This window comes from Serinus canaria, chromosome 2 (genome assembly GCF_022539315.1).
Source record: "Serinus canaria isolate serCan28SL12 chromosome 2, serCan2020, whole genome shotgun sequence".
NCBI classification, from domain to species: domain Eukaryota; kingdom Metazoa; phylum Chordata; class Aves; order Passeriformes; family Fringillidae; genus Serinus; species Serinus canaria.
In genome coordinates, this window is record NC_066315.1 from 23,845,564 (window position 1) to 23,867,567 (window position 22,004).

The window sequence follows — 22,004 nt, forward strand, 5'->3', positions numbered from 1 at the left end:
TAATTTGTAAGAAAGACTATATTCACAATAGATTTATGGCAGCTATATCACAATTACAAAGACTTCTTATGATAGAAAGTGATATACAAGAGGTGATTTGAACAAAACCAGGTCTATGAGACATAAGAACAACGTGCTGTGGCCTTCCTGGCATTGAACTCAGCAAAAGTGTTTCTGTGGAGTTCCCAGCCAGGTACCCACACAACAAGAATTCTTTTGTTACAGAGACACTGCTTACTTAAGTACTAGTTTGTTAGAATTTCAGTGACTATTTTAACAACCACTGATTATTACTCAGCTGACCAGTTTCAACATTGCAAAAACTCCCAGCCTAACTCTACTTGGCACAAGGCTGAGAGGTCTGGAGGCTATGCTACCAATTAAACTTCTTTGATTGAATGTTTAACCTATTCAGTAGGAAGTGCTGATGTTTCAGTGCCCTATTAAATTAAGTGGGAATTTTAATTTGAATCTGTTTTTGAAGATCTCACCTTTTGTTTATTACTTTAACAAAACTGGTGTAATGAAATAACAGAGGTGTCTTGAGGAAGAGTGGGGAACTGTATAGGAAATGGTGAAGGAATTAAGGTAGCTTTTTTCTTTCCTTCCATTATCCTCTCAGTGGAATCAAAAAACAGCTACCAAAATGTAAATTGTTCTGGATACAAAAGTATTTGTCTCTGAGCTACCACGTGAGTGAGCACAGTCTGCAACTTACTGTTGGTGGTCTTGTTCTGGCTGCTCAGGAATGTGCTGAATGACTTCATAAACCGTACTTAGCATATCCTGGCCTGCAACAAAGTCAGGGCCAGGAACAGATTGACTTGAAACCTAAAACCAACAAAGTTATTCCTACTGTAAGTACAAATATGAAAACGTTCAACAGAAATTAAACTGTTAATGTAACTTGTAATTTTTTAAACTTTTCATCAAAGTTTTGCTCGTGGATTGAACAGGAAATCTCTGCTAGTTCACAGTTCATTTTGAGTAAGTTCTTGTCACATAGTAAGGCAAGTATTAGCTTTAAATTCATTTAGCTCCTTTAAAGATTTAGGATGCAGCTTTTGCATTTAATACAGCAAATGCTTTATATTAATGTACCACAAGACCAGAAAGGAACATTTGCATTTAATACAGCAAATGCTTTATATTAATGTACCACAAGACCAGAAAGAAAAGCAGAACAAACAGTAAAAAAGCAGTAAATATTCAGGGATTGGGTTCAGCATAAAACTCCCACTGGCATGTCAAAGAGAGAGAAATGTATGGAATTTCCATAAATCAAGTAATATTGTTTGATCAGTGTATTAAATATACTAATTTCCTCTTATGTCATGACAACAGATTTACCTAGACTCTACATTCATTATCTACACTTCCTTATTTTCCCCTTTCTCTGCTGACTAAAATGAATCAGTGGATCAAATGCTGACTTTACCTACAATGCTATACATTTGAGTTGCTGAACACTCCACATAATGAGTGGAGTTTCTCCTGTTTCTTGAAATTTTACTGGAAATTAGAGTAGATTTCATTGCTTGTACATCCATCCTGCTGTTCTTGGCATTGCTCTCTCCCTCCTGACCTACTAAGGTCCTGATCCTGCAAGAACACGATATTGTGATACAATCAGCTTAAGGGATATAGAATCATAGAAGGTTTGGGTTGGAAGTCCCTAAAGATTATCCAGTTCTAACCCCTCTGCCATAGGCAGGGACGTCTTTCACTAGACCAGGTTGCTCACAGTCCAGTCTGACTCTGAACACTTCCAGGGGTGGGGCATCTGCAACTGAGATAACTTTCAGTTGCCTCACCATCCTCACAAGTAAAGAATTTATTAAATCTAAATATACCCTCTTTAGTAATAAAATAATATTGCAGTATGCTTAAGGCTGTGATCATCTAGGGCTTGATCTCTAAACTTAATAAGTTTCTTACTGGCACAAACTGTAAAAGAAGCAGTTCAGCTGCTCTGTTTTCTAAAAGTCTTTTATCTCTGCTGCTGTAAAAGTCTGTCCTCTCCACAAACACAAATATCTAACTCCATCGAAGATAAATGAATCTATGACTATTTTTTGACATGATGTATTATGAGTACTAATCATAAAAACAAATTAGGTGTAACAATGTGACCCTGTGACCATGCTTTAAGAGCTCTCCCTTACCTGACCAGATTGACGGTCTCCAAAGTTATGAGATTACATTGCTGACAATTTTCCCTAGCAAAGAGAATGTCTTCTCTTTCCTCCAAGTTTTACCATTGTCCCTAAATTTTGTGGCCCTATTTCTGATTTTTTTTGGTCCTTTTACACCATATCAGAATGGTCTTCTGCTTTGCAGTAATGTCAGCAAAGACACAATGCAAGGAAGCAGCAAATGTTGCAGGATTTCTTTTCTGCTAGCAAAATTCCAATGCTTAACTCCTACCCTACAATACACAAAACCAACCAAATAATTTTTGTGAAATACAGCTGAGACTTAGCTTACATTTACACTTTAAATAACTCCATGAGACTTTTCTGCACTGCCAGGGCTGAATGTTGCATGAGCAGAAATATTAGGGTCAAGGGAGAAAATGGCATCACAATAGTATGCTTGCCTGTGTGACACAGGTGGCTCAGTGCTACTCAACTACCCAACATTATTAATATTCTTTTAATATTCTTTTAATATAAAGTAGTTGAATGGAGATTGCTGTCTTTAGAGCTTGGTTGTTCCTTACTTCACTATGTGGATTACAAAGTACTGCACTAGTAACACAGGAAAGAAAGAAAGAGCAAGTACTGGGTGAACAATAGCCATGAATATAGTGTCATGCACACATCCATAAAAAGCAACAGAAACAAACCTACAGGAGGTTTCTGGTATAGATATTTAGTATACCTGGAGAAATAGACAAGAAACTGTCTGCTTATGATGTAAAATCACATACCCTAGAGCCACTGGGAAGATCTGGAAAAGTGATGAACTCATATATCCCAAAATCATCCAAAGCACTTTCATGTCCTAAAGTTAGAACAAAGATTTTAAAAAAGAGGTATAATATGAACCTGGAAAATAATGACTGGCAAGGTATTTTGTCCTAATTTTTAAAACACCCAAATACTGCTTGTGTGATCTGCTTTAGAGCACTTCCCTGCCGAGCTCCTAAACTGGTGTGGAGTGAGGCAGGACAGCTGCAGAGCTGGTGTGCATGGTGCTTGGTGATTTCCCACACCTTGTACCAAGTGAGGAGCCTCTTGCCAACCTCAGAAACAATTTTGGTAGAGACATTCATACTCCCTATTCTGGAAGGCTAAAATAACCAATTTACTTTCATTTCCCATAGAAAAGAGGCTGAATTAATAAACCCAGCATATTCACAGTGAAGCAATACCATCTGAATGTTTTACAGTTCTGAGAATAATAAAAAGGAACACAGTAAAGATGTCACATTATTATTTGGGACTTCAGATACACCTTGTGTTTAGGTGTATTTAGGTGTTAGTCTACCCTCCCACTGTCCAGGAGATGTGAGGCTCTTGGTTGTCTCTTGGGCATCATTTCACATCAAAGCTTGCAGCACTAAAAACGGTGATGAATTTCTATCCTTTGATATGACTTTGATGGACCCTCTGTGCTTAGATGAATGTCCTACCTTCCTAAGCTTCAAATACTTCTCTAGTTGTGCATGTAGCAGTTTATGGTCTGCTCTGATGCTTTGGAAGAAAGGAATGGGAATAAAAGTGATATCCATCCAGAGGATGCCTGGTCACTAGCAACTCCTGCCTAGGATCAGGTGGGAAGCATTGTGGAGGTAAAAGAGGCAGTGAAAAAAAACACTCTGGGTCCTGATAACACAGAGAAAAGCAGTATAGAATATGATAGAAAGTTATATATGGATACTGCAATGTCATTAACTCATCATTTTGATAACAACTGATACCACGAACATTTTCAGTTGTTATCCTCATATGGTGTATCACCTTTTACTGCTATCCCACAATAACACTGATTTAAATCATATTGGTGACAACAGTGGAATACAGGATTCCAATCCCAGAATACTGGGATTAATAGGTAGAATTCAGGACAACAGTACATACTGCTATGAGCTCCAGGCATGAGCTAAACCCATGCTGACTTCTCATTTAGGTCTGATCTTAATTAAGCTGTCATAGAGCATAGAGGTGTTCAACCCAACATAAAACCACACTTTTCTTCCTTTCCTTTTATTTTTTAATCTGTATTTTGTGATGATATTTTTCTTTTTCAGGAATGGACTTTGTCCTTATGCTCACACTTATTTCATTAGCATTACCTGAAAATGCCTGTGCCTTTCTGTAATCAGCCTCTGCCCTAGAAAACATAAACATGTTTCTCAGTTTGACATCATAAGCCAAGGAAAGAAAATTAATATGATAAAATGCAATTCTCTGGATGGAAAGTACTTTTAGATGTAAGATGAATTGTTTTTCTACCTGTTCTGTAGCTTCTGTTGTATCACTGAAAAGAAGAAAAAAAATATTATTCTTTTTGCTTCAAGGGTCCAAAAGAAGAGCTGGACTGTGCTTAAGTTTTACATACCTTTATGTGGCTGATATCTTTTCCATAGGAATAAAAAGGCCATAGCTAGGATCAAAAATAATGAAATTCCTGTTATTACTGCAAGAGAAGACAAAGATTTTCCTTTCTGGGCCAGCTTTTCCAACCCTGTGACAAAGAAGATGAGTACTGTATTTAGTTTCTTGTTCTTTACAATGTGCTACAATGACACTGAAGAATGCACCTTTTAAAATTATTCTGAAACTAGTAAACCTGCATAGAGATACAAAACAGATGCAAAATTTGGGACTTGTGAATGGGTAATATTTATTTTTCCTCACAGAGCTCCTGAATTGGAAAAGCAATGATATGCATATCAGAAAAGACTTCAAAGCAGATTAGTGCCTAGTGCTAAATGGAAAGCAGTAAGTGTAAGTCACAAATTACAGCATCAAAAAAGGAAAATGCATATTATAACTTGAGGTATAGAGACCCTGAATTACCAAAAAAGAGAGTGAGAGAGCAACTTGTGCTAGATTGAAGGAAATTCCTCCAAGTAGTTGGGAGCTATAAAGTAGGAGAAGACAAAAGATTAATTTGACTTTTTGTAAAGACTTTTAGATCACTGACAGTCCAGTTATTTATCAAACCACATCTGAAAGCAATAAATTATCAAAGAATCAGAGAGTCGGTTGGCTGGAAAAACCTCTAAGACCTTTAAGTCTAACCGATAACCAAAGATCAACCTGGCACTAAGTTCTATGTCCAGTCTTTCCTTAAACACCTCCAAGAATGGGGACTCCACCATGTTGTTTGTATTCATACCTAAATATTTTCAAAGTATTTATTTCCTTTGCTCAAGTCTTTTGCTGGGATATGCATTAGCAGGACTTTTCCAGCAACAACACATACACAAATTGCATAAAATTACATACCTAGAAGCACATGGAAAACATTTGTAATGAATTTGCAAAGACAAGAATGTGAAAGTTAGGAAATGCCAGACATATTTGCTTGTGCACTCTTAATTTCCTCCTTTTGCTCTGAATTGTGCAAAATTCATGTAATAAAGGACAAGCCACAATCCATATAGGCAAATTGATGCTGCATATTTGCTAGTGCCAGATTTGTTTATTAATTTACAATTAAAATGTATATTATTTAGCTGGATGTATTCCCAGTAGTTGATGAACTCCTGTGCAGAGGGCTGCTTACATCTACTTACACCTACATGTATTTCACTGGCATTGTGCTGGCTACATGTGCAGTAGTTTTCATGAAGATTAAATATGAGGATTTCTAGACAGATGTGTCCTAAAAATATGGGAAGATAAATCACTGCAATATCACCAATTTTTAAAATAGTCCTTCGGTGTACTGCTTTCCTTAGGAAGAAAAAGCCAAAATGCTGGAGAATCAGATGAGTCCTTAAAATTGTTCCTTAAAGTGAGTAATTTCAGATGTAGACTCAATAAATCACATCTCCATAGATAAATCAGTGCAGAAAACAAAGCTGTGGTCTTTGCATGCATTTAACACACTCAAGCTGACTAACCTTGAAAACTGAGATACCTCATTTTATTTTAGAATCATGGCTGAAAATGGGCAACAACTTAGTGCAACTATTGATATAACTGTAACTTATTAAAAGAATTGTTTTCTAGATAATTTATAGGATTAATTTGGCAGCTGTCTATAGCACCATATAGGTGAGTTTCTGTCCTATGGGGAATTTGTGTAAGGTCTTCTGAAACATCAGAGTTCCTGTTGCTACTGAAAATGGGGTTTCTGGTATTCTGGATGCCATAGCCCAGCATCTGTATTATGGGGGTAAGGAAAAGGAATATGGACAATTTTCATAGTCTTTGATAAGTATGTTTTTCACTTGCAATGTGAATTTACCCCGAGCAGCACCACTGAGAATGAACTGTGTGTGAATTCATACCTCTTAAAATCAGTCAGTGCTGCTCTGCAGAGTGTAGCCTTGACATCTTCATTTAGTGCTATTTGAATAAACACTCGTCTAAAAGAAAATGGCTCCAGAGGGGGGAAAAATATCTTTTTCTATTTTAAAATACACTAGATAAAATGTTTTAATAAGATGTAAGTAAAATATTTGTAATTAGGAAATCTACTATTTTAAGTGCAACCAACCATGAAGCTGTGGAGTCTTCCTTCCTTTTTGGCCTTTGAAAGGAAATCTCAGCTAAATATTACATGAACTTCCTGGAGAAATATTTGGCCTTTGAAAGGAAATCTCAGCTAAATATTACATGAACTTCCTGGAGAAATATCATGTTTATTTCTATAAACACATGGTTCTGGTTGCATTTTCTTTCACTAGTAACCACAATATTTAGTTTTTGAGTGTGGTATTCTTACTATGAAATTGCAACCCATATTCCTCCCAGCATACTGAAAGCTCTGGATTCATGATGAATCAGTAAGTAGCCTGAATCATGGACATATCTTCTTGTTTACCAGGCTAACAAATTTGTTAGCTCTTTGCTCAGCCCAGGTGAAATTGCTTTGTTAAATTTTCTACCAGGCAATCTAGTAATTCTTGTTGAACATTAATAGCATATGTTCCTTATCTGAAAATACTTGTATCCATCTCTATTGAAAAGAGACATCAGACTTATCTTGTTCTTTGCTCTATGGTTCTGGAGATTTTCTGAAAAACTGCTTTGTTGCTATTGAACACAATCATTCAGGAGCTGAGATTATACTGTAGGAGCAATGAAGGTATGTGTTCTTCAGAACCCAGCAATCAATCCAGAGATTCATAAATATGACAAGGGCATGAACATTGTAATAAAATCCCACAAAACCTCCGTGTCTTAGTGGGTTGTGTTCCAAGCTGTCTCATAGAGCAAGTAAAACCTTATCCCACAGAATGTCCAAAAGCCCCTTTACCATATTCTTAGCAAGACCTAAATTTCAACACCATATTCTAAGAATGACATACTTTTTCTGGGGCATCCACTCAGATGTTACACTTCACAGCAATTAAGTTACATTCTTACCTACAGACGTAACAACAACTGTGAAGCGAGTTTCATCTCTTTTTCCAGTCACGTTGTTGAAAGCACAGCACATGTAATCCACTGTCTTCTGGGCCACTTTATCAGATACAACTTCCAGATGAGGTCCATATTTGATTACTTGAGTGGTGTTGTCATCCCTTTGAATCCATGAATAAGTATTTGCTGGATTTGAATCTGCTGAGCAGTCAAACAGTACAACTTCCCCCATGTCCACTGTAAACACTGCCCCTATATTCAGACCTTTGTCTGATTTGACTCTAAGTCCATAAGGTCCATCTACATTGGGAAAAAAAGGGAAATACAGTGAGAAAATGAAAATCAAAGTATATAATTGAAAATTAATCAGAAGTGTATCTCTTAAGTTAGAATATTTAAGTTAGACTAGCCTTTAGAATGGGTGGCATTCAATCATTTTAATGAAAAGGCTTTCAGTTCAATAACTGGATCTGTGCTAGGCTTAGCTCAGGCTACATCCGTGTAATTCTGGTCTAACTGCTGTTTAAGGAAAAACATGGCTCTATGTATTTCTCAGTATGATAAAAAGAATGAAAATTGAAATCTGTTGGATTTCTATGAAGTAAAGGAGAATGTCTTCTTCAGGAACATATCTGATTTCTACTTCAATGCCAAACTTACTGGCAGAAGTGATTTCCCTACAAATTTAAAAGTGAACAAATTGGCTTGGTAATGTTACCTTCACTACAATAATTTGCAGTATAAAAATTATTTCGGAAACTAACTTACAGGTATAATATTGAGTGGGGTGTGCCTTAGATAAATTTAGAAAAATTTTTCCATAAATGACTGCTAGAATAAATTTTAACTTTCCCCCTATTTTAGTAGGTTTGTAATACTAAATTATACTTGAAATAATTAAATCATTTCAAATACTTAAATAATTACTACTGCAATTATGCTTTTTCAAGAGCAAGTTCTTGTGCTGCAAGTTGCTTTTCTGAATATAATTAGAAGAAGCATATGTTGTTCTAAAGTCAGGGGTTCATTACTCAAAATATTGAGCAGATGAGTATTTTTAGTGCAATCTGCATAGGAAAATGAGAAGGGAAACAATATACTTAAATATTATATGAATATTTCTCATGCTGTTTTTACTTGAACATTTCAGATCATTGGGACTTTTATATCTTTACATGTTAAAATTATTTTTAAAGTTACCTCAGTATAGAAATTTACATAGAGAATATAATAATTGAAGTGTGCCTTATTCAATATTTTTTTCTCATTAAAAGAAAATAAAACCAAAAATCCCTAATAATTTCAATGTTGTTGATTCCCTGAGGACTTGCATGAATAATCAAAAAGGCACAGACCTAATATGACAGAGCAAAAGAAGAAAATATCCTTTTGGTAGGATAACTGAAGGTCACTAAAGCTACCTCATACAGAATGGTGTAGCATAAAACACACACAGTGCTGTGCCCATTGAAGAGAGTGGAATTTAGTAAAATTTTCACCTTCCTGTGGTTGTTGGGAGAATTAAGATAATGTAGCTGGGTTCGAATGGGAAAATCCCTGCTACATGAAGGTGCACACTTGTATATTTCAGAACTTTCTTTCCCACCAGGAAATTCAGGATCATCTTAGAACGTTCTCTAATACACACTTCTATTTACTGCTTGCCTTTTTTTATGAGACTCATTTATTCTTCAAGAGCACCTAAGCCACCAGCATATAGCACAAACCAGGCCATTTTGTGTGCAGCTCTGTTTTTTTCTGTTTGTTCAGGCTTAGACAAGAGACTATAGACCACCACATCTGACCTCAGTTTAAGGAATGGCCAACATCATGCATAATATTTTCTTGGGAAATGCAACACAAATTTACTGCAGCATGAATTAGTGCTGCTCCCACCGACACTGCAGTGAATTAGTGCTCTGAAGAATCATGGCTTTTCTTTAGGTTCTAGATGCTGGGCTGTTTTCTTGCAGGCTCTGCAGTTCCTGAGTCACTTGCTTTATTGTCTCCAAGAGCCAGCTGACCCTGTAATGACCATTTCTGTGAAGTACAGACCTATACCCCACTGTTTTGGCTTGGCTGGCCTCACTTGGGCTGCATGTTTCTGTGGAAGGGGAGCTTTTCACATGGGCTCACCTCTTATAGGTATTTACTTCCCTTTTTTCAGATCTGAAAGGAGAAGGGATGTACTGGCTTTTGATGTTTTTCATAAATGAATTAAAGACCCTCACAAACTATGTACAGGCAGGAACATACATTTTTTTTACTTTTCAGAGCAATTCAGTGGTCCTTCCAATCCAATTCTCTCTTTTTAGGAGAATAATCTTTTATTTTCACAGGTAATATGATTTTGATATGTGTTAAGAGAGATTATTGGTAAGAATAGCTGACTGATTTCCATGCTCTCCTCACCATAGTGGGTGCTTTGCCATAGTCTGCAAAAGAATTGGAACTGAGTTCTGCTTTTCTATCAGTATCATAACTGATACTGAGATAACATACTGAGTATCATAACTGATACTGATACTGAGCATAAAGAGATAACACCGAGAACTGCATTTTAATGGAAGCTGCAAGTTGAAAGAAATTATGATGCAAACACTGAGACACAACTGGCTGGGGGAGTAAGTTGGAAAAAACCAGAGGGGTTATCTTAAGAAATAGCCAAATCTTGGCAAAATCTGAAAAGTGGCATTCTTTGTTGAAGTCAACACAAGGACTGGGTAACCCTTCTGCTTTTCCTGGAACAATATTTTGCTTCTCCTGGGCATTGTGTACATCAAGGTCACTAAACAATGGGTAACAGACAGTTATACACAGCTTGAAGGATGATTTTGAAAAGTAGGCAATTAACCATTCTCTCACTAGTACTAAGTATATTCTATCTTTTGGAAGACTTGAGGAAGAAAATCCCACTTAGTTTGCTCAGTTCAACTCCATCAACACAGTAAAACAGTGTCTGCTGCAGCCTACAGGACAGCAACTTCCAATCTTGAAATAATTTGTTTCTGAGTCACATGACTGCAATAGCCACGTTCCAGGCATCACTATCACCATAACTAATGGAGAAGCAGGATAATGTTAATAAGACATGAATTAAAAACCGCTTTTCATACTCAGTAACAACCCACAATGATAACCTTCATGGATCCCTCAGCTCTATTTTCCCTTTCCAGTATTGCTCTCTACAGAAGACTGCCTCTTGTCTCAGTAAAACCAGTTAACTAAATGATGTGTAAAAGACTAAATCAATCTTTCTGAGTAACAGTTTACTGCTCCATGGGAATATTTCCAATTGCTCCCATCACTACGAGACTGGCACAGTTTCCAAGCAGATGGCAGGTATTTACCGTGAGCGACCTTTCCTTTATCACCTCCAGTAACTCCCCCACAGCAATGACATATGGCACAGAGAGATCCTGGGGCCTGTCCTGGATTGTTATTGGCAACTGGGAGCTGGGAGACAAAGTACTTCTGCAGGCAGAGGCTGAACAAAATTGGGTGACTTCATATAGCTCAGGAAGTAAGACCCCAACTCCCATCACTGACTTGGATACCACACGTATTTGAAGTCTTTCAGCATTGCATTGTTTGCTCTTAATACCTTTTTCTCAGATTTTATATTGTGCACAAAGCAAACCCTCAGTTCTGATGAAGGACATTCAGAAAATGCATATACAATAATATTTACACACTTGGAGAAAAAGTGAATCTCAAGGTTTTTGATAAAGCTGTATATCACAACCATTTAAACAGCAAATGTTCAAGAAATGTGGACACATAAGTAACTCTGAGGTTTTAAAATTCTGGTAAACAGTAGGTCAAAACCAGGTTTCGAGTTTAGAACTTAGACAGATTTTTCAAATTTACTGAAAAATGCATGTAATTGTAATTGAGTGAGGAAGAAGGGGGGAAGCAGTACCAGAGCTGGGACTGAAGGGCACACGTGTTGTCAGAGCAAGTGGCCCAGACACCTGCCTGTGCTATCAGTGCTTTGGAGACAATCCCATGTGTAACAGGTCAGAAACTCAAATCTCACACCAGCTGTGCAACAAACAAAGCTGTCTGAAAGGTAGCAAGGGTGGCAGATGTTTTTCTAGCCTGACCAAACCTCATTGCATGGAAGGGGCTGTCAGGCTGGATACAGTGTCCCAAGTTCTGTGCTGGTACTCTGAAGACAGACCTGTATAAGGCTAATTCACAGCTCGCAGTAGAGAAGCTGCATTCATACACCTTCACTTGTCATTCTTAGCACTTTAAGCACAGTGAGCTGAGATTGTGACCCTACAAAAGCAGGCATACAAAAATGTGCTACCTTGAGGAAAGAATGCAATTGATTTTTTTCTTTTTCATGACAGTAATGATAAGTTAAAGTTCTATGAGTGCTGGTTATTTCCTTGTTAATAATGATTACTCTGTCAAATGAGATGGAAGCTCAATTAATACTTGCCATGTTTAGGACTCTGCAACTGCTTCTTCATCTTCAAGTCCACACTGCTGTCAATTTTATAAGCTGCACATAAGCTTATATCAACTCACATCTAACAATGTCCTCATTAATCTTTGTTAATTTAGGCAGTTTTTTTCTCTTCTCTTAGTGCAGTGTAGAGACCCCCCCTCTTCCCCCCTCATACTTTAGATGCAAGCCATCCCCTTATCCAATGAATTCTTCCAAATTATAACAAAAATCTCTGAACAACTAGCAAAATAGACAATCAGAAATGAAAGGAGATGAAAGGAGGAGGAGGAAAATATAAGAGGTAGAGATGTAAGAGATGTAGGTTCTGAATATGTTGGTAGTGCAATCATAACAAGCTGAGCATGGGCTGCCTACCAGCTGCCAGCTGCCAGAACCTGGGGAAAGCAGGAATGAGCACCAGCCTTTGGCTGGACAGGAATTCAGTTCCAGTCCTTGCAGTGTCCCTTCCAGAGCAGTCCACGGGGTAAACTGGCTATATCTGAATAGGACTGGTGGCAAAGTAGGTCCTGGCCCTTTAAATTTCAGCTCTCCTCTGAAAAGGATACTGCGACCCCTGAGGACATGAGGATTAGAGCATAGCAGGTGACATATGTGTAGCCCGTGCTACTTGAAAACAGAGGAGGCACTGGGAATTCCTGACATAGTCCAAAAGGAGAAGGCTCTAAGATTTATTGTATAATTGTTGAATGGTGATTAAATAAATATTTTGTTTCCTCCAACTCAATTAGTTTCTCAAGTGCCTTCATTTCCAGTCAAAATACCTGGCTACCTTATGGTTTATTCTTCTGTCAAAAATGGTCTTTATGCAACTCTTCTTGCTCCCTCATGTTTCCCATTTCATGTGGAATGCAATAACTTGCAGCTCTAATTTTGCTAAGCCTGAGATCTCTGTGTCTCTTCTCCATTCCTTTCTTTCTTTCCAGTTCAAGATCAGCATTCTGGGATCTGCAGGGACAGCATGAAGTATTGCACATGTGGTGCTATCTTCTGTGTGCCATTAGCATTCCCCTTGTTTCCTGGTTGGAAATACATTTCCCACTCCCCTAGAATTAAATATGTCTTTCTCATGCCTGAATCATGCTGTCAGTTCATAGATATCTGGTGATAGCTCAGTCACCTAGGGTTACTGCCTTGATCATTTGCTAATCAATCTTGATCTTATCAGCAGAAGTTCATGTTTTTTATTCTCTGAAAGGGCATGCCCATTTATTTTTTTACTAGCAAATTTCATCCTAGCTGTATTACTCTGCCAAAGTCATTTGGTTCTCCTATTTAATGTCATAAATGAACTTCATTGAGATACTCCCTATCTTCTTTCTGGTGCCATTAATGGAAATATTAAAAAAGATTGGACTTGAAATGATCTTGAGGAAACCCACTAATACCAGTTCTTCAGCCTGGTACTTCCTGTGCTTAGCTTTTTGATACTATTTGGTGTCTTCACTTATGACAACATTTTCATGTATAATGATCTCATTATTTTTTCCCTTTCAGTCAAACCTGAGTACATCTGTGGAAATTTTGAAGTTTCTATTTGAATTCAGCAGTTGAGACTGATCTTTACAGCTGCAAAACAATAAATAATTTTATGATCCTGTCTTAATTTAGAGCTACTACAAACAAGCTTATTTTGAATGCAAGCTCACATACAATGTTGAGAAAACAATCCACTGTTTTCTGCCTGTTTTCATATCTGGAGGCACTCCTTCCAGCAAAATCATTCACACAAAGATAATAATGAATATTTCATATACTCACAATATATGGTTGGTGCAATTATTTCACTTTCCATTGCACTGACAGGGTTAGATACCAGACAGCTGTAATTCCCAATGTCTTCTTTTACTGCAGGAACAATTAGAAGTGTAGCATTGTTTGGTGAAAAGATATAATTAGGGCCAGCATGAAGACGCTTCCCATTTTTCATCCACTGGTATGCTACCCTTGTACCTCTATCCACAGTACATTTTAAGGTAATATTCCCTACATACTCCACTACTCCTGAAGATGGTTCAGTATGTAAAGTTGGCTTTGTGACTGGAACTGTAAAATAAAAAGATATGAAGGGTTGTTAAAGTGACAAGCCATTATATTACAGTCTTCATGGTCAAGGTGATTCAAATAGCACTCATCATTCTTTCTCTAAATTATTAATAGTTCAAATTTTATCTCTTAAATGCACCTAAAGGTTAAAAAAGAAGGCCATAATCTCAGCTGGTGACTATAATAATTGTTACTGGACATAAATAAAAGCAGACTGTTTAGATTACTGGTAATAGGATAAAGGCTTCAGTCACGTGGACCATGGCCTCTCGCCTCATACACAAATCACTGAGTTCACAGAAATGAAATGAGCACAAAGCATGACACTGCCCACCGTGTGTGATCTCAGTATGACTGCCAACAGCTTTGCCCACACTGGGCACCACTGAAATCTGGGCAATCTGTCATGAGGATGTCTGCAGATTGGGATGGGTTTGGGAGTTAAACGGCAGCTACAACTTTGTCACCTCAAGATGTTGTTCATCTCATTCCTTTCAACCCTGAAAACTTCAGTTACAGGATTCCCTCTGTATAATCCATAAATTACAGAAGCCTCTTGTCATTCTTTTAGATAATTCTTTCCCATTTCCAATTTCTATTTTTTTCTTTCTTTTTTTTTTTTTTTTTTTTTTTTTAAAGTCCCCAATACAAAGAGCAGAGTCTAAAGAGGGAAATTCAGTAAATTTATGAATTCAGATCTGGGCTTATTTTACAGACTACAGGCACCAGCAAAATTCAATGGCTCCTTTTGTTACAGGAGGAAAAATTGTTCAGGGAAAAAGACTATTTGAAATTCAATGCATCCCCATGATGAGGAGCACAGCAGAAACTTATGAAATCTTATTTTTTGTCTAATGTCTAATATCATCTTAAATGTTTCTATACCTCTTCAGTTTTTTACTTAGAATATAGAAACATCAATCAATACATTAATTTTCTTTAAAGATGACATATTTTTGTATTCCCTGCAGCAGCAGTAGAAAAAAAAAAAAACATAATTGTTTGCATTTATTCATGCATGGTTGCATCAAATAAGACAACATTGCAACTGGATACTAAGAACCAGGGCTTCAAAACTATTGTAATTTCATTTTCAAAATGAAGATACTATCTTTTACTCACTTACCATCAACAGCTACTTGAATCTTTTGACTTGCAGTTAGGGTCCCATTTCCACGGACATTGACTTTTACAATGTAATTGCCCTCATCACTGAGATGCAATGGGTTAATCCTCAAAGATGCATTCGGTGGCATAAGAGTAAACTTGTGCTGGTATTCCAAGTCTGGAACTACTCTTTGATTCACAGAGCCAAGCAAGTATTTTGGATTACTTTGAGACCTCTCAAAAAGCCATATTATCTGTATTTCAGAAGCTGTAGCATTGAAATTGTAGTCAACAGAAAGATGAAGTGGCTGCCCCTCAATACCATGGATGGTATGAGATGGTACTGTCAATTTTAAGGCAGAACAAATCCCTGCATAAAAATGGAAGAACAAACAAATAAACAAACCCAAATCACAAATGGAAACCATAAAAACTCAAATGAGAAATTCTCACAGTGAAAAAACTCTCAAGGCTAAAACTTACATTGTTTTTACCTGGTTATAACTCAGATTTTAAGTACGAAAGGGGCAAGAGCTCATTGACCTTGGTGAAGCTGGATCTAACTACAGAGCTCCAGCCTCATATTATACAAAAAGCTAAAGGAAGATCTTTTACTGCTGAAAGTTTGACAAAAATGAGATAATATACACTTACCTTAATGTATAAAATATCTTCCCTTTAAAATATTTCCTAGTTCTAGGTCTTACACTGTCTAACAGCCTTGGATTGTAAACTCGGTTTTTATGATTTTTTTCTGGGTTGGTTTGGCTGCAGAGGAGCTTCTTAGGTATTTTGCCAGTTATACTAAGAAACTGACTGAAAATCTGACAAGCACCACTTTCATGAATTCTGACTAAAACTATATATAATTATTACTGCTGTCTGCTCTGTACCTGTAAGACTAAATTCAAGAACCATTACAAAGCTTGCAAAATTCAAGCATTCCAGTCTTAGGAAATTGCCAGAATTAAGCCCTGCTGTTGATATGTACAAAAGTGAAATTTTCAGCCACATGATTAATTCTGTTTTCCAAGAATTCTGTCTCTGTTATGGTGCAAAAAAGAAACTCCTTGGTTAATCACTGTCTTTCCTATATATTTTTTAAAATAATTTTTCCTTGTGCTGGCCTAAGACATATTTATAGAACACTATTAAAGCTTTAGTCTTGGAACTAAGTGATTGATTTTCACATTAACTTTTCCATGGCACTCATGAGAACAGCAATGATGTAAAGAATTGATATTAATGAACTGACCTCACAACACCATTTTAACTGATAGGACTTTAGAGATGAAGAATTTAAGCCCAGAGAAAATTAACAGCAAAAATACAGACTCATTTTGGATGATAAATTTGAAATATAAAGGATAGGATTTTTCTAAATACATATAAAAACATTTTGGTATGTTCAAGATGCAACTCCAATTGACTCTAGTTGCAGGTTTGATTGCTCAGATTTGTGTTCAATACTGGTAAAAAGCACACTGCAAGTGGTAAAAAACACCCTAGAAAAAAAGTAACGTCTTATAAGCAAGAAATGTGAAAACTGTGATGTAAGTAATCCATCTGCTACTGCATAAGAACACACTGGAGACTGAGAACGCACTGCCTTGGTGAACACACAACACTTTCACCATGAACCACCTATCCTTTTCCTGCTAATGATCATTTTTGGTTGGACTTGATGATCCTTGAGGTCCCTCAAACCTGAGATTCTGTGATTCTTGACAGGCTTCCAAATACCTGTAATGAAAAAGTAACTTCCCAGCTGATGTACATGGAATGTGTTTCTACCTGGAAAGAGCTGGGTGGGTAGGAAAGAGCAGAAGGAGCAATGTATGAAAAATATGTGACTGTGCTCATTAATATAATGCAGAGTTAACTTTGTTTCTTACATTTCCTACTTTCATCTCATTATTCTTTATGACAGAAATTGTTAAAGGTTCATTTATGTCTAATTTCCTAGGTTATGTGACAGGGAAAAAAAATCAATTCAGTAACATAATGTACATGTCTTTTGGGTTAGAATAATCAGATTTCAGTACACAGTTGTTTGCCACCAGTTAATGGCAAAGCAAACTTGTTGGGAATGAGGGTGGGGACACAAAAAAGAGTGGTGGTTACAGATGCAGCAGTAATGCCAGTAATTAATGTTAGAGGTACTCTGGAGTGTGAGTGGCTCATGGGTAGCCAGCAGTGCTGTACAGAATTTACCCCAAAAAGTAATTTTGTGGCTGGCTTCCCTTTTCATAAAGCTGAGCAATGTTACATTCAGCTGAAGATAGCTTACTGCATTTCTGAGGGCATGGCAGGGAAGCCAAAGGAAAACACTGCAGAATACTAATGGGGAAATATACATAATGACAGTGAAATCCTTTGACAGGAAGTCTGGCAAGCCCCCATTAATGGGGCTAAGGAGGAAGCAGACAGGGGGCTTCATGCTGTATGGACTTTAATTTGCAAAGGACTGGCTGGGGTTCAGCTGAGATAGGGGGAGAACAGGGTAAAAAAAAAGACGAAAGTGTAGAAAAAATGTGGAGTGGCTTAAGTGGAGGATACATAGGACAGAGATGTTTACATGCTTAACTTTTTAGATGAAAAACCTAAACCAGATGATGCACATCAAATTGAAGCCTGCACCTCTACCCCTTTTTAACAGTATTTGTAGCCTGTTATACTTGAAATTTTCTAACACTGTACAACTCTTCAAGGCTTCCTAGACTCTGGTTAACAGGACACATGAAGTATTTTGTTGGTTATTCTAACACTTCTCAGATGTTAATATGCTCCCTGACAGCATTACAGTACAAATCAGATTTAAACTGCTGTTGTCCGCTTGAAAAAGAGAGAAAGATAGTAACTCCTCAGTAGAATCCTTCATGAAATATTTAATGCTAGAGATCTATTTCATATAACTTACCAATTATATAACCACCCATTTCAATTTTTAGATCAACTGGAATAAAGTCAAACACATCTCTCAAATACAGAGAGATCTGTAATTAAAATATCTGTCCATATACTTACTCATTTTTTATGTATGATGTTATTCAATTTTTGCGTTTATTTAGCTGTCAATATAAGAGTGTGCTGTTGGACAACATGCCAGTAACAGAAGAAGCACAATCATAAAATTTGGAAAACAAATAATATTTCTTACAGATCTGTTTGTGCAAAAACTTAGCATAACCTCAGGAGGTCTTGTGAGCATCAGGACAACTGGGACCACCAGTATGGAAGGTGACAGCATAACAGAGTAATGAAAACAGAGTCAGGGCTGGAAAATGTACTTCTGTAGCAGCTAAAACCTGTTGGAATAGAAACTGCCAATTAACTTTGTTCCACTTGATTTACAGGGAAAATTGGCTCTGTGTAGTGTCTTGAAAAGACATTTTGATCTGCAATTGAGGAAATTCTTTTAGCTGGGACCAGAGGTGGTGAGGGCAGAAACCCCATTTTCCCCTCAGCTCCTTCAGGAGTGGCTTTGGATATCTCCAGTTCTTGTTGGATATCTCCAGTTCTCTGGCTCTGCTGGAGTGATTTTGTGGAGTGCCACCATTCCATAGGAGCTTCCCCATGGCTGGTAGGACAAGGGAGAAGGCAGGCTGAGACTGAGGCAAGTTATTAGATAATGGTGCTCTGTCAAAGGCAAGGGTTTTACAGGAGCAGTGATGGAAATATTCCAGTCTTAGCAGAGATCATGTCTTCTGCAGTCTGGAATATTCTTTATTGAGAGGGCTATTGTCTTCATCAAATGTGTTGTCAGGCATTAGAATGGGACACCCAGGGAAGTGGAAGAGTCATCCTCCCTGGGGATACCTCAAAGATGTGTAGATATGGCACTCAGGAACATGCTTTAATGGAGAAATTTGCAGTGTTAGGTTTATGGCTGGACTTGATGCTCTTTAGGGTCTTCCCCAACCTAAAGGGTTCTAGGATTCACTTGTATTAGTCTAATTTTGATTTTTAATTTAAACTGGAGACTGTTATGACTAATCCTTGAATTAAAGCAAAATCAAGCCAATGTGTCAAACTAAATTCATATTTTTCAGGCCCAAATTCCATAAAATTCAAGCCTATCCCTATTGCTTTACAAATATAATACACTTTTTTTTCTCAAGATGATGAAATTCCAAGACCTAACTTTTGTATAATGATTGTAAGGGCTGAACCACAACGACCTCCATTTGGAGCTCAGTGATCTGTGCTTTTGCTTCCATTTCACATTGCTATCACCAGTATTAGCAAGCACAACAGAATTGTTGACATAAAACAAGGGCTGCAGTTTTAGTTTAAATAAAAAACTATGACATAACTTTTGAGTTTATGGCATAAACTGAAACCTGCTTAGCGAGATTTTAGCATTCTCTGAATTTAACATGTACATCTCCTTGTCAAAGTGAGTTTGGATTCTCAACTGCTTTTTAGCATGTTCATTTAGCCCTTCAGCTCTCCTGAATTTGGTGCAAAATGTCACTAGATCAGTAAAATATATTTTTTCCCCCTGTTTTACAAGTATGTTCATTTATAGAACAAAAAACCCCAAACAAACCATATATGGTCCAGGAAAGCTGTAATTTTTATACCTCCATTTATATAATGGAAAATTTGGGATTATTCTTCCCTGGATTGGGATTTTTCCCCAAGAAAAAGTTCCACTGAGCTTTGTTACAGGATTTAATTTTATTTGCTGAGGTCAGTGCCTTCAGTGGCCTTTGTGTCATGTCTCCAATGCACTTGATTCTCATCATGATATGAAGTATGGGCAGCACATTTCCTTTACTAGAAAATGTGTATATCTGGGTAAGGATGTAAGGCTTCATGGGGAATAAACCTGTTCTCTAAGCACTCTGCTTGCATGACAATAACTCTTGAAGGATTTTAATGAAAAATATCCAATAAAGTGGTAAAGCAGATAAAGCCCAAAATCACTGTTTTTTATCAGCCAAATATTTTTCATTTTAAAGAAGAGATGCAATAGTCATATAAAACATCAATCCTTATAAAGCCAAAAGTCTTGAAACAGTACTGAGCTCAAAACCAAGGGAACTAGGTGACTCTATAATAAGCCAGAACTGCGAGGTTCACAAAGAAGATAAAAGTTGTTCCTATACATGAAGGATTAGAGGATGCACTCCATTTGCAATATTATATACTAAATACAGAAAAAGGTAATTACAGAAGTTTGTAGAAATAGGCTTATCTAACATTTGATCACAGGATATTTCTTTCAAAGTACATAAAACATCTTTTTTTTTAATCCATTGCACGGATAATAAATGCACACTTACAAAAACTGCACCCAGACACCAAACAAATGCACTATTAATGGGGAGATATTCTTCAGCTGACTAAAAGCTTAATTTAGTTTCAATGTCAATTACATTTAGATGTTACATACAAACTAATTAATAATAAAGAAGTGAAAAATAATGCATCAGTGCTGTCTCAATAAATTTTTAAACAAGTGTGTAACAGCTTCTGTATAATTGGTTTAGAACCTGTCCAGCCTTACTGGTTAAAAAGAATGCAAAATGTATGTTACTCAATAAAATGTAATAGTATGTATTGAATCAATACCCATGTTTTACATGTAGATTATGTGTATTTAATCAATGCTAAGTTTTACATAGACATTATGTATAGCACTCATTTTTGTTCAGCTGCTAGAACTTTAGCTTCACTCATAAAGCAAGGTGCCAATAGCAGGTGAAAAGCTTTTAGGCTACCTTCCTGAAATCAAACATCTGACAACACAACAGAAATATCTTTAAATTTATAAAGATAAATCTAATAGAACCAATTCACATTTCCACAATGACAATCAAATATAATTCATACTGTATCTTACCTACAAGCAGAAAATATATTTTGCACTGTAAGTCCCAAAAGAAGTTGGCTAAAGGGCTCCATGAAAGCATCCTGTCCCACACAAATGCCACCCTCTCAGCACTAAGCCAGGGTTTGGACCTGCAGCTGCTGGTTTATTTGCTAGGGAAATCAGCAATGAGTTAACAGGTCCTATCCTGTCCCCTGCCTTATGTGATTTGAATATGTGTATACAAAGAACAAAGGGAGTGGAGCACCTGTTAGATGAGGACCCATCTTCATTGCCTCTGACTTTATCATAACCCTTCCCCAGCAGTCACAGCAAATATGACACAGAATGTAATAAATGGGGCACACAATACAAAGTACATTTAATTAATAGAAGTAAGTAAATGCACCAGGTGAACAGGTTATACAGTTATTAACTTTCTTTAGTTACAGTTTCATAAAAAATACTGTGATGCTACATGCTTATTTCAAACTAAAATTAGTATTCAGAATATTTTTTTCAGAACTTTTTAAATGACAGCCTCTCATTTTCTGTTACAAAAAAAAAAAAAAAAAAACAACCAAAACCCTGTTAAACAGCTGTTAGAGAGCCTTTCTAATTTTTTTCTTAGCACTTTCAAGCCCATAACTTTTCTGTATTTTTTCCTTAACATAAGTATAACTCAGCAAAGAATTAACTCCCTTTCTCTAAACATCATGTGATGTCAAGTGCCTATGACACATCTTTGAAATGAAAATCCTATGGCTAGAGTGGACAGCTTCCTAAAGTTGTTAACTGCTGATTATTGTTTCTTCTCCATTAACTTACATCAGTTTAAATTAATATTAATGTAGGGTTTGGATTTTGTCCAAAGCTGTCACTCACCATACAAATCAGCAGCAAACTGGACAAACCCTCCCAGAGCTGTGCAGTAACAGTTTACAACAGCAAATATTAGCAGTGACAGAGATGGTTTAGCCATACAAAACCACACAATATTTTTCACAAA

The 22,004-nt window shown here is 36.8% G+C and overlaps 1 protein-coding gene across 1 annotated transcript; it reads right to left on the reverse strand.

Annotated features, from left to right (window-relative positions):
- Positions 1–714: 714 nt before the first annotated feature.
- HEPACAM2 (HEPACAM family member 2) lies at positions 715–21,098 on the reverse strand. Its single transcript, XM_009085955.4, has 9 exons — positions 21,029–21,098; positions 15,197–15,547; positions 13,786–14,070; positions 7,551–7,847; positions 4,567–4,692; positions 4,461–4,485; positions 4,301–4,338; positions 2,933–3,006; positions 715–831 (listed from the first exon to the last, which is right to left on the reverse strand). Exons 1-9 carry the CDS (start codon positions 21,096–21,098, stop codon positions 715–717), a joined length of 1,383 nt encoding a protein of 460 aa, XP_009084203.1.
- Between the last annotated feature and the right edge of the window lie 906 nt (positions 21,099–22,004).